At 41.4% G+C, this 13,895-nt stretch overlaps 1 protein-coding gene across 1 annotated transcript in view; it reads left to right on the top strand.

Moving 5' to 3' along the window:
• Positions 1–13,895, top strand: part of LOC111157665 (E1A binding protein p300) — an 85,932-nt gene that overhangs the window by 47,371 nt on the left and 24,666 nt on the right. Inside the window, exons 11-19 of the mRNA XM_022519281.1 lie at positions 2,902–2,979; positions 4,016–4,125; positions 5,997–6,134; positions 6,700–7,137; positions 8,622–8,801; positions 9,009–9,153; positions 10,955–11,073; positions 12,623–12,862; positions 13,710–13,798. Of these exons, the coding sequence (XP_022374989.1) occupies positions 2,902–2,979; positions 4,016–4,125; positions 5,997–6,134; positions 6,700–7,137; positions 8,622–8,801; positions 9,009–9,153; positions 10,955–11,073; positions 12,623–12,862; positions 13,710–13,798 (1,537 nt within the window). The remainder of the gene's footprint in view (positions 1–2,901; positions 2,980–4,015; positions 4,126–5,996; positions 6,135–6,699; positions 7,138–8,621; positions 8,802–9,008; positions 9,154–10,954; positions 11,074–12,622; positions 12,863–13,709; positions 13,799–13,895) is intronic.

Raw genomic sequence — 13,895 nt, 5'->3', positions numbered from 1 at the left:
CATTACATTTGTAAAAATTTGATTTTAAGTAATGTACAGTTGCACAGAAATATTCACTATAACATAATTTTTATTGTAGAAACATCCTAAAAGTGGCCCCAGTATTACATTGCTAAAGTAGCCATACAGCTGTACACTAGAATGCTCTCCAGAGCATTCCCTTTTTACCCAAGCAGTTGGAAGATCGAACAGATTTGACCAACCATCTGGAGCCCTCCCTCTACTTAAAGGTGAAGGGCTAGGTGTGGCTGCTAAAGGAACTACTTGGAGGTAATTCCAGCTGCCCTGGTGAGCAGGCAGCACACCCTGAGGGGCCGCTCCCTGTACAGAGATACATAATCAGGAAGAATTCGTCCTGTGGTCCTCATGTGGATAATTAAAAGTGCAAGGGAAATTCATTATAGAAAACGTAAATATTCATAGGAAAAATGAAAACAAAAAGGATGGGAAACAAAAGTGGGAAGGGTGCCTGGAGGGCTCAGTCGGTTGAGCATCTGCCTTTTGCTCAGGTCATGATCCCAGGGTCTTGGGATTGAGCTCCGCCTCTGGCTCTTTGCTCAGCAGGGAATCTGCTTCTCCCTCTCCCTGCCTGTGTTCTCTCATTCTCTCTGACAAATAACTAAATCTTTAAAAAAAAAAAAAAAAAAGGAACACAAACTGGGAGAGTTGACAGAGTTTAAAATCAGATTTGCAATTAAAAAGAAAAACCACAGAAGATAAGAATTAAAACAGCTTTATTTAAAAAGGTAAAAATATGGGGAGCCTGGCTGGTTCAGTCAGTGGAGCATGTGACTCTCAATTTCAGGATTGTGACTTTAAGCCCCGCGTTGAGCTGTATAGCTTACATTAAGAAAAAAATTAGTAGAGAGATAACAGATACATAGAAAAAAAGATGTGAGAGATAATGTTAGATACTATTGCCCATTTTACCAGTGAGGAGCTGAGGTATAGAGGTGACTTGACTTGCTATGGTCACACTGTTAGTGAATGGCAGAGGCAAGAATCAAACCCAGGCATTTTGTCTTCACAGTCAGCTCTAAACCATGAAGATATATTAAATACAATTGTAATTAAAAAGTAATAAAAGGGGGCGCCTGGGTGGCTCAGTTGGTTAAGCGACTGCCTTTGGCTCAGGCCATAATCGTGGAGTCCTGGGATCAAGTCCTGCATCAGGCTTCCCTCTTGGCAGGGAGTCTGCTTCTCGCTCTGACCCTCCCTCTTCTCATGCTCTCTCTCTCAAATAAATAAAATCTTTTTTTTTTTAATCTGGGGAAAAAAACAGGCTCATGGGTGGCTCAGTGGGTTAAGCCTCTGCCTCTGGCTCAGGTCATGATCACAGGGTCGTGGGATCAAGTGGGATTGGGCTCCTTGCTCAGCAGCAAGCCTGCTTCTCCCTATGCTTGACACTCCCCTTGCTTGTGCACTCTTTCTCTCACACACAAATAAAATTTTTATTAAAAAAATTTTTTAGGGTGCCTGGGTGGCTCAGTGGGTTAAGCCTCTGCCTTCGGCTCAGGTCATGATCTCAGGGTCCTAGGATCAAGCCCTGCTTCAGGCTCTCTGCTCAGCGGGGACCCTGCTTCCCCCTCTCTCTCTGCCTGCCTCTCTGCCTACTTGTGATCTCTGTCAAATAATAAAATCTTAAAAAAAAAAAAAACCAAAACTACGGAGGTTTTTATCTTACGTTCTATAATTTTTATGTATTGAGCATGGGTTATACACATAATTTTATAAATCTTGTATAATTGTGGATAAAAGAGTATGTGAATAAATGTTCAGAATTCTCTCCAGTGTTCAATTTGTGTTTTAGTTTATTAAAAACAATACTAGGGATGCCTGGGTGGCTTAGTCAGTTGGGCGGCTGCCTTGGGCTTGGGTCATGATCCCAGAGTCCTGGAATCAAGTCCCGTATATGGCTCCTTGCCCAGCGGGAACCCTGCTTCTCCCTCTCCCTCTGCCTGCTTGTGCACGCGCGTGCTCTCTGACAAATCTTTAAAAAAAAAAAAAAAAGAACAATATTGTAAATCCTAGTGGATTTAGTTAGTTGAACTTCACTAAAGCACTTAGTTGAGTGATGATTTTTATTGTTAGTATAGCACACTTGTGGAAGTGACAGGGAATTTTTTGAGTTTTCCGTTGTGTGGTAGGCTTCTCTTTAGAGCATAGTCTGCCACCAGCAAATCTGAGGTCCTTGATACATAGAGCAGTATAATACGTGAATTATTTAAGGTCAGTGTTCACAGTGGGTTTATGCACATAAAAACACATGGGGTACACATCAAATTTGGTCACTGAACAAAATCTGTGGCTGTCTCTTGGAGGTATTCTGCATACCAACCAAAGATTCCAGATTAGTCAAACAGTAGCATATTAAATGCTATAGTAGTCTTTCTCTCTCTCTCCTTTTAATTTAAGATACTACATTATTCTCCTGTCAACACTGAAGGAAAGCAAAAGACTATAATCATTTGGAGGCTTTTCTTATATTTTAGAACTAACATTTTCTTCGGGTTCCTAAGTTCATTGCTTCATTCTTTGGAGAGTCAGGCTGAATTTTTCATGACATTACTAAAGATACTTTGTGAGGTTTTTCTTTTTTTTTTTTCCTTTTCTCTCCTTCATTCTGTCAACCCTTCCCCTTTTTAATGGAAAGGCCAGTGGCTAAAAGATGGTTTTCTAGGGGCATCTGGGTGGCTCAAGTCAGTTGAGGGTCCGCTTCAGCTCAGGTCATGATTCTAGGGTCCTGTGATGGAACCCTGTGTTGGCCTCTCTACTCAGTGGGGGGTCTGCTTCTCCCTCTCTCCCAGCCCCTCCCCCTGTTCATGCATGCTCTCTCAAAAATAAATAAGTAATTCTTTAAAAGTAGAAAGATTTTCTAACCATTTCTCTGTTCAACTCTAGATGGCCCTCTACCTGACCCCTCTATGATCCGTGGCAGTGTGCCAAACCAGATGATGGCTCGGATAACTCCACAGCCTGGTAAGTTGTAAAAGCAATCCATGTAATCCATGTATCTAACCATGGCTTTTGTTTTTCCTGAAAGTAACCTCGATGTCCAGCATGGGGCCTAAACTCACAACCTTGAGACCAAGAGTCCCATACTCTACCAACTATGCCAGCCAGGTGCCCCAACCATGGCTTTTTAAAACAGAGTCTCTGGTGTACTACAGGATTATTCTTGCCACCTTGCTTCCTGCCTCGGACCAGCAGCATGTATCATAATTACCTGCTTGAGAAATCCGAGCACGTTTTGGAGTTGGAGCCCAGGGAAGGAGGGGAAAGGTATTAGAGTACAGGTTGGCTGGCAGTTCAGGTGGCAAAGACATGAAGCATCCATTTAAAAACTGGTCGGGGTTGTTTTTTATCTTTGCCATGAAGCATCCATTTAAAAACAACTGGTCGGGGTGCCTGGGTGGCTCAGTGGGTTAAAGCCTCTGCCTTCGGCTCAGGTCATGATCCCAGGGTCCTGGGATTGAGCCCCGCATCAGGCGCTCTGCTCAGCAGGGAGTCTGCTTCCCCCCCCCCAACCCCCACTCTCTCTGCCTACTTATGATCTGTCAAATAAATAAAATCTTTTAAAAAAGAAATAAATAAATAAGAACAACTGGTCAAGGGGTGCCTGGGTGGCTCAGTCAGTTAAGCATCTGCCTTAGCCTCAGGTCATGATCCCAGGTCCTGGGATTGGACCCTACTTTGGGCTCCCTGTTTGGTGGGCAGTCTGCTTCTCCCTCTCCATCTGTACACCCCCACCAACTTGGGCTCTCTTTCTCAAATAATTAAATAAATAAAATCTTTTTAAAAATAATAAAATAAGTAAAAACATCTGGTCAAGATGGATTTTACTCTAGATTACTAGATTTTATTCAGAGAACAATATGTTAATTAACAGTGTCCTTCATTCACAGTTGAAAACAGGTTCCTTTAATTATCCTGATAAAATGTTACAGAATCAGAATTCATTCTTTAATTCTCCAATTCCATGAAGGTATTCAGACCTAATATTTTGTACTTACAGGTTTGAATCAGTTTGGCCAGATGAGTATGCCCCAGCCCCCAATTGGACCCCGGCAGACCTCTCCTCTTCAGCACCATGGACAGTTAGCTCAGCCTGGAACTCTCAACCCAGTAAGTGTGTTGTCTTTGTGTAATCGTTTTGGCCTTTACCTAAATCCTTTTTTTTTTTTTTTCTGCTTTGTAAACCTTTACAGTTGCTTAAACAGCTAACTATACGTGATTAGCCTTTAACGTTGATTTTTTTTCTGTAATTCTATTTGGCTCTTATGGTACACATGATAAATGATTATATATGTGTTTTAACGAGGAGAATAAGTAGTTATTTTTTTAAAGTGGAGTAGGAGAAAACTAAGCCATATACCACAGTTAGGCAGTAAATACTATAATCCCTAATTTGCATCCATCTCTTTTACCAATAAATTGTATTTAGAAATTTTTCCTACAAAATTCATCACTGAGGTACCAAAACGATGTAATTTGGAGGAAATTCATTTTAGGATCTCATATTATGTACTCTGTTTTGAAAAAGGCTATATCCTGGATGTACAGTCAGGGATTCATTATGGTTCAATTACGGTACATTTGTAAATTGGAATGCTCTATAACCAGTAATTTCAGAACTTAACATGGTGGCATAAAACAGGTTTACAGCTTTAAATGAAAAACCAAGTTTCTGAAGTATATATATTAGAGGATCCAAGATAGTTAAGAACTCTGTTGATTATAATCAATATAAAATAAACACTAAGAAACCCACGGTCCTCTTACAAGAAGAAAGCTGATAAGAACGACAGTCACCTTTCCTTGGAGTCTCAATATTTAGTAGCCTGCTTACTTTGATGGTCGCCGCTCTTCTGTAATGTGCATCAAACATAGAACCTATCCAGACAGGAAACTCTCTCTTGCAAGAGTGATATAGGGGCAGTTGTTAGGTTCTAGGGACTGGAGAAGAGGGACTCTGAGCATTTACCTCTCCTTACGCAAATTCTAAGGCAGTCCACCATTCCATGTTAACCCCAACCCTTATGCTTTCAGAATTAGGTAGTGTCTTTAGTCCTTGAGTGCCAGACTGCCATGTTTTAATAATCTTTCTTAGACTATTAAGTATTTGGCCTTTGTTTTTCCATAATTGCTTTCTCTATTAAAGGCCTATATTTGTTTGCAGAGTTTTAGAAATGAAATTTAGTAATCCTCAAGATAAAGCACGTTTCCACTAAGAGTGCTCTCATGTCCCCTTTAGACAGCTGATACCTTGATTACTGTCACCATGGATTAGCCTTACCTGTTTCTCATCTTCATATAAATGGAATTATTCAAATGTACTCTTGTGTCTGGCCTTTTTGGCTCAATATAATGGTTTTAATGTTCATCTGCATTGTTGTGTATGTCGTAATTTGTTATTGCTGAGTAGTAGTCCATTTAGTGAGTGTGCCACAATGTGTTTATTCATTCTGTTATTGATGGACATTTTGATTGTTTCCAGTTGTTGACTTTTATGAATAAAGTACTGTAAACACCCCCCCTGCCATGAAAGAAATGAAATATAACAATCTTCAAATATTTGTGGACCATGAATGCCACCAAGTTCAGCCACAAATCTTTGTAAGATTTTAATTGTACTGATTATAGATTCTTACGGTTTGTGCTACTGCAACATCATGACGTGAACACAGACCTTGTGAAGGTGTATTTCACTGTCACTTAACAGTATGCAAAGAGTGGTTACCTCTGTACCTTGTCAGGTGTGTATCAGAATTGGTTTGTCTGTAACCCGCCGTAATTGGTTTAGAGTAGGCTTGGGTCAGCAGTAAGGCTGTTCTCCATTATCTTTGTACGAGAGTCCAGTGTTGCATTTTCTTCCTTTTCTACCCAACTTTCCCCTCAGCAGAGCCACAGCGGTGGTGATTCTAACTGTAGTAGAATAACCATAATGAAGCAATTGGTGCTCTGTGTAATGTTTTTCTGTTTTCCCCCCTATGCAGCCTATGGGCTATGGGCCTCGCATGCAGCAGCCTTCCAGCCAGAGCCAGTTCCTTCCCCAGACTCAGTTCTCAGCACAGGGAATGAATGTAACGAATATGCCTTTGGCTCCGTCTGGCGGTCAAGCACCAGTGTCTCAAGTAGGTCTCACAGATGGGTTTTTTCACTTGTTCTTAGGAGTCCTTAAACTTCTCTTGATCTTTTTACAGGAAAGGGTGGGAGCAAATAATGGGTGAAAATAGAGAGGGTTTTTAAGTTTTTAATAAGAGCAATTATGTACATATGGTATTCTGGACATGAAAAGATGATTCTGTGATAGAGCAGTGCTGCTAATTCTACAAACTAGGAAAGAGGTTAAGTTGATAATTGTAACCAATTTTTAATAGTAGCGAACACTTCTTAAAATGAAATCTTAGAGTTGTAATGCAGAAGAAAGAACTGTGGCTAAGGAGAACATAGCCAGGCAGAAAATATTGTGTATTCAACTGTCCCATGCCCCTGAAGTGGCTGAGGCCCATTCTGTTGTGGGTTGTTTTGTTTTCGGGGATTTTTTGGTGAATTCTCTTTGAAGTCTACTTAATTAAGTACTACGTTGGTGGATTATGCGAAGTTTTGACACATTTTGAAATGGAAGCATATTGCTGTGTAAATATTTTCTTTTACTGTGTTCTCAAGTGCAATCTTGTTCTGTTTCTCATTTAACAGGCACAAATGTCCAGTTCTTCCTGCCCTGTGAACTCTCCTATAATGCCTCCAGGGTCTCAAGGGAGCCACATTCACTGTCCCCCTCTCCCTCAGTCAGCTCTGCATCAGAATTCACCCTCTCCAGTACCTAGTCGCACCCCTACGCCTCACCACACTCCCCCAAGCATAGGGGCTCAGCAGCCACCAGCAACAGCAATTCCAGCCCCTGTTCCTACACCTCCAGCCATGCCACCCGGGCCACAGACCCAGGCTCTACATCCGCCTCCAAGGCAGACACCTACACCACCACCAACGCAACTTCCTCCTCAAGTTCAGCCTTCACTTCCTGCTGCTCCTTCAGCTGACCAGCCCCAGCAGCAGCCTCTCTCCCAGCAGAGTACAGCAGCATCTGTTCCCACCCCGACAGCGCCGCTGCTGCCCCCACAGCCTGCGACTCCAGTAAGCAGAGAGTTGGGTTTCCGCAGAACCCTTTCAAATTGTACTGTAGTGTTAAGATTATTTATATGCCGGTTCTCGTCTGTATTGTGTTGTCTCCCCAGTTAAACTAGAATCTCTTTGCAGTTAGGGACTTTCTTTTCCTTCCTGTTTTTTCTTACTATAATTAGTACCTAGCATAGAGGGAGCTCAAAGACTTTGTTTAGGTCTGACGCTGACCGTGGTATGTTTTGCGTTGTGTTCTGAGACATGAGGGCATATAAACAGGTGACAAGGGGAAAGGATCTGTAGTATGTTCAACACATCACATAACTTTTCTGTTTATTTAAAGACTCTTTTTCAAACAGTCTGAGCTGTAGTATTTGAGAGTAAACAAACAAAACCATAGATTTGTGAATGTCTGGTCCTAGCCGCAGTTAGAAAATCATGACCTGGGGCGCCTGGGTGGCTTAGTGGGTTAAGCCGCTGCCTTCGGCTCAGGTCATGATCTCAGAGTCCTGGGATCGAGCCCCACATCGGGCTCTCTGCTCAGCAGGGAGCCTGCCTCCTCCTCTCTCTCTGCCTGCCTCTCTGCCTGCTTATGATCTCTCTGTCAAATAAATAAATAAAATCTTTAAAAAAAAAAAGAAAAGAACAGAAAATCATGACCTAAGGTGAGAAAAGTATGGGTCTTGAACAGTCCATAGCTTCCTTGTGAGAGGTTCATCATGTACATAGCAGAAATCTAAGTTCCCATCTAATAGTTGCATCTTTACTAATAGAATTCTTTGTACCAAGGCTCAGAACTTTCTGCTTGCTTACTGATACCTACATTTTAGTTCTCTGTCATGTTGGTGAACAGAAAAGTCCATGAGTCATAACTACTTCATAAAACACCATAAGTCAGCAGCTGGTTCATCCCACCCTCTGATAGGCAAGGAACAGTAGAATGCGGAAAGGAAACTTTTGATTAGGGTTCCTGAAAATTCTAACTACTCATGAGGTTTCTTATTGGAAGACCTAGGAAAAGAGATTACTGGTTATCCCATTAGAATGTGGTGATTCAAAACAGCCACTCAGTGTGGGAGTTCATTATATGTTCTCTACTTTTTCTATACCCTTGCAGATTTTCCCACTGGAAAGTTAAAAAACAAAACAAAATAGCTAGTCAATCCTTCTTTTCTTTCCATTTCTCTCTAAATGTGAGCTGCTCTGACGCAGTCATCTCTGAGACCCCAGCCCTCACACCCTGGCACAGGAGGACAGCTAGTGCAGAAACTGCTGGTGTCTCTCGCATGTACGGTCAGCCAGCCAGTCCTCAGTCTTCTGTTCTAACACACGGTTTACTTTAAGGGAGCGGAGTAGGCCGAGTATGTGAAAGCACCATAAATGAATGTAATGAGAGGAGTCTAGATTGGGGTTGTTGATCATGCCATCCTGTTGTGGAGCTTAAACTCTGGTTGTATAATTGGCAAACTTTTTGTGTGTTTTCCTCTCTTTACGCCCAGCTTTCCCAACCAGCTGTAAGCATTGAAGGGCAGGTATCAAACCCTCCATCCACTAGTAGCACAGAAGTGAGTTCTCAGACCATTCCTGAGAAGCAGCCTTCACAGGAAGTGAAAATGGAGGCAAAGATGGAAGTGGAGCCACCAGAACCAGCAGATGCTCAGCCAGAGGATATCGCAGAGGTGAGAGCAGGGCAAGGACTGCCGTTGGTTAGGGCCTCAGTCTAGGAACCCAAATTAGCATTCAGATAATTAGGTCTCATTTCATTGGTTTCCAGATGAGAAAGGGTCTTCAGATACGTCTACAGGACAGAGTATATAAGATAATGATCTTGTTGCTTCCTGGTGGCAAGTCTTTGGAATACTAAAAACGTTTACCTTGTCTTTCAGAGTAAAGCAGAAGACTGTAAAATGGAACCTACAGAAACAGAAGAGAGAGGCACTGAATTAAAAACCGAAACAAAAGAGGAGGAAGACCAGCCAAGTACTTCGGCTACCCAGTCATCTCCAGCCCCGGGACAGTCAAAGAAGAAGAGTAGGTCTCTTAGGCTCTCTGTTCCTGGAGACAAGGGAAAAAAAAAAAAAAACAACCCAAGACTTGGAATAGAATGGGATCAGGCTTCTTGGGTTTGAGAAATTGATTTTAATGTGATTTCATTAAGCCTGGAGCCCATTTTGCCTGGTCTCTGGGTTATTACTAATATTTCCTTTTCTGTAGGTGTAGTTTCTTCTGGCAGTCATTGGGTCCGTCGCACCCATCATTTCTTCAGGGTGGGCTGGTTAACAACCTCTCAAAAAAATTCTTTTCCACCAGAGGAGAGAAGTTGTTACATATCCTTGACTAAAATGCAGGAAATAATAGCAGTGACCATAGTTCTGTTTGTTGTTAACCTGGGCACTAGGCACTGTGCCACCTGCATTGTCTCCTCTAAAAACTTGACAGCATCTCTGAGTTATTGATCCCTGTTCTACAGGCAGGGAAAACCTGAGGCTTAGCGAGGTTAAGTAGCTTGTCCCAGCTTACTCAGCTGGTAAGTGAACCCAGGTGGGCTGATTCAGAGTCTCTGCTCCCAGCCAACTCTTAAATATTAATGAGTCAAGCCCAGCAAACAGCTCTGCTTCACACAGAGTTTCTCTCTCTCTAGTTAATTCCCACAAAAACTGATTTACCAACTACTGTAGGACTAGAACTTCTCACGGCTCTAATGATGCCCTCTATGGTAGGACTTCTCTCAAGAGAGGAGTCTGCTGGCTCCTCACATTGGCACATACAAAGTTTTTCTGTTAATATAGTGCAGTTTAGAATGTTGGAGTTGAAAAATTATTTGTATTTAAATAAGATTTATATAACTGAAGTGGTATTTTAATGTAGGCTGTAAGAAACCCAATCTTACTATTAGAAATCCGTCTTTAAAATAGCTAATTTTGCAGGTTCAAATTTTGTTTCTTTTGAGTACAACCAGAAACGAAAAACAAAGTATCCTCTCCTGTTTGTTCATTTTTTTTCATGGTCGCCCCAAACATCAAGTGAAAAATATCCAAAGTATTAACAGATATCCCCTCCTGAAGATAAAAATTAATTTGTAAATAGAAGTAAGAAGGTCTGTGCTGAGAGTGTTTTAAAGCCCAAGATTGGACCTTTAAATGAATAGCTTCTTAAATAATAGCTTAAATTAAATCCACTTGGGACACATCTTCAAATCTTTCCTGATCTTTAGGACACATTAACAACACACTGGGATGAAATTTGATCAACTCAGTCCATTTTTGGCAATAACAATTTAGTTCTCTGTTTAGACTTAAACCTAACATTTGCCATTAAGATGATACGTCCTCCTCAGCTCTAAAACACCAAGCTAAATTTAATGAGGGACTCTTCCCCTCAGGCTTTCAGATTCCTTTAGCATTTAGATAATACAGGTCTAATTTCTGACTTGTTAAATACTGTTATCATGAATGAGGCCTTACTTCTATTCTTGTTCAACAGCATCGCCTGCCCCTCCCCATCGCTAGTACATTTTGTTGAAACGTTTTTTTTGACAGGTCTGTTCATAAATTTTTGGAATGCTTGGGATTCTGTTTCTACTTGGTCAAGACTATCTTAACTGAATTTCTGAAAAATTAGCTGAGTTATGAAGGGTTTTAAAGTTGACTAGACATGGTGTTTTGAAGGCACTACCTGATGCGGACCAGGAATTAGAAGTAGGAAGTGTGTCCTAAATGATACCTTCATGGAGATAACGTTAGGCAGATTTGTGGTTTGTGAGATATTTTTATAGCTTCAACTTGAGCATTTCTTCTTTTGCTTAATTGATAATTTCAAATGTGCTCTTAAGTTTTCAAACCAGAGGAGTTACGACAGGCACTGATGCCAACTTTGGAGGCACTTTACCGACAGGATCCAGAATCCCTTCCCTTTCGTCAACCTGTGGACCCTCAACTTCTTGGAATCCCTGTAAGTATGTGGTGGTACTTTCTTTTTTTTTCTTTCTTTTTTTTTTTTTTAATTTGTTAACAGCTTTATTCAGATATAATTCACATATTATACAAGACACCCATTTAAACTGAATAATTCAGTGATTTTTGTGTATTAACAGGATTGTGCAACTATGGCTAGTCTGTTGGATCATTTTCATCACCCCCAAAAAGAAACCCCGTGTCCACAAGTAGTTACTCCATTTCCTCCCCCCATCCAACCACTAGTCTACTTCTGTCTCTTTGGATTTGTTTATGGGCATTTCATTAAATGGAATTAAATAGTATGTGTTTATGACTGGCTTCATTCAAGGTTCATCCATATTATAGCATGAATCTGTACGTCATTCTTTTTGTGGCCCAGAAATATCCCTCTGTATGGCCACATCACATTTTCTTTACCCATTTGTGAGTTCGTAGACATTTGAATTGTTTGCACTTTTGGGCTGTTGAGGGTAGTGCTGCTATGAATACTCATTCACATGCAGAATTTTGTGTGGGTGTGTGTTTTTGTTTCTTTGGGGTATATACCAAGGAGTGTGATTACTGGGTCACAGGTTTATTTATTTGGTAGAAAAGATGGACCAAATTAGCTTCATCTGTTTCTAAAGTTGGCCTTTACACCAGGCTGCTGGGAGCCTTCATTTGAGGCTTCTAAGTGGTGTTGAATAAGGCATTGGAGTGCTTACGGAGGCAAAGTTCTTAGGAACTTCTTTCTTCCTCTAGTTTTCTGTGATCTTAGATTGCTGATACTCACTGGGCTTTGTTTTCTCATCAGTAGGCCCTTTTTCGTACTAAATTTTTTTTTTTTTTTAAAGATTTTATTTATTTATTTGTCAGAGAGAGAGAGGGAGAGAGAGCGAGCACAGGCAGACAGAATGGCAGACAGAGGCAGAGGGAGAAGCAGGCTCCCTGATGAGCAAGGAGCCCGATGTGGGACTCGATCCCAGGACGCTGGGATCATGACCTGAGCCGAAGGCAGCTGCTTAACCAACTGAGCCACCCAGGCGTCCCCGTACTAAAATATTTTAACAGGCCATTTGACTTCTTAGTCTTTAAATGGATCACACATACACTGTAGTAAGGAATCTGGAGTTTCAGTAGATCATCAGCCTCCTATCTGGAAAGTCTACATAGTAGCTCTGTTAATATCTCTATAGACTAGTAATTTAAAGAAGTGATAGGGGTGCCTGAGTGGCTCATTCGGTTGAGTAGCTGACTCTTGGTTTCAGCTCAGGTCATGATCCCAGAATCCTGGGATCCAGCCCCGTGTGTCGGGCTCCGTGGGGAGTCTGCTTGAGGATTTTCTCTCCTTCTGCCCTCCTCCAGTTGATACACTTGCACATGTGCTCTCTTTCTCTAAAATCTTTAAAAGAAAGCAAAGGGCATCAGTCAATTTCTTGGATATACAATCAGGTCAGAGACTCAGCTTTTCTGGAAAACTCATGATTATAATAGGAAGACACACCATCTGCCTTAAAACATACTGAGACTGAGGTAATGTTGCTTGGTGCCACTTACCTTTCTAGGATTACTTTGATATTGTGAAGAGCCCCATGGATCTTTCTACCATCAAGAGGAAGTTAGACACTGGACAGTATCAGGAACCCTGGCAGTATGTGGATGACATTTGGCTTATGTTCAACAATGCCTGGTTGTATAATCGGAAAACATCTCGGGTATACAAGTATTGCTCCAAGCTGTCTGAAGTCTTTGAACAAGAAATTGACCCAGTAATGCAAAGCCTTGGATATTGTTGTGGCAGAAAGGTAAGAAATTTTTCACCGGTAAGAATTACTGAAAGCTTGACTAATTAGAATCCTAAATCATCAGATTGTAAACTCACCTGGAATAGGACTTTGAATCATCTTCACCTGTGGGTGCACGGTTCTGGCATGAGCTGGTTTTCCTGTGCATACCAACTCAACATGCATTTCATCTTGTCCTACTGAGTTTTTTGCTAAGTGGTTGAAGGACATGACGGCCCTGCTCACCTCAGAGTGGTGAGCAGATACAGTACAGTAGTCCCTCTTTGTCATGGGTTTCCTTCCCATGGTTTCTGTCAACCATGGTCCAGAAACAGATGATGCACCTTCTGACATACTAGCAAGAGGTCAGTAGTAGCTTTTATGCTACTTCGGAACACCTACGTCATTGGACTCATTTCATCTCTTCACCTAGGCATCATAGCATCACAAGAAGGGTGGGTACAGTACAGTAAGATATTTTGAGAAAGGCCACAATCACGTAACTGTGTTTTTAGTATATTATTATTCTGTTTTATTATTAGTTATTAATCTCTTACCTGTGTCTAATTTATAAGTTAACTTTATTATAGATATGTATGTATAGGAGACAACATGATACTATGTTTACAGTTTGGTACTGTCCAGGATCTTAGGCATCCACTAGTGTGGTCTTTGCCTGTTGAGAAGTGGGACTGCTGCAGGATATTAAGAGTGGTGTTAGTTTTGTGTGTGCTCTTAGAAACTGAGTTAGCCCATTATATAAATGAGAACTCAAGAATTCACTGACTTTTTTTCTGAAATGCCATTTTGACTATTCTAGCTTGTTTTTCAGGCCTGTGTACTATTTAACAAATGGTTTCTATTGCAGTTGGAGTTTTCTCCACAGACACTCTGTTGCTATGGCAAACAGTTGTGCACAATCCCTCGTGATGCCACTTACTACAGTTACCAGAACAGGTAAGCTCAACCATGTGTGGACCATGGTCCGCGTATCCGTGTGTCCAGGGACTGCATGCGGATGGACCAGCACACATACATTCATGGTTCATGTGTA

This window comes from Enhydra lutris, unplaced genomic scaffold (assembly GCF_002288905.1).
Source record: "Enhydra lutris kenyoni isolate GAN:26980312 unplaced genomic scaffold, ASM228890v2 scaffoldscaffold55, whole genome shotgun sequence".
Classification (NCBI taxonomy): Eukaryota; Metazoa; Chordata; class Mammalia; order Carnivora; family Mustelidae; genus Enhydra; species Enhydra lutris.
This window is presented reverse-complemented; position numbering and strand designations above follow the sequence as displayed.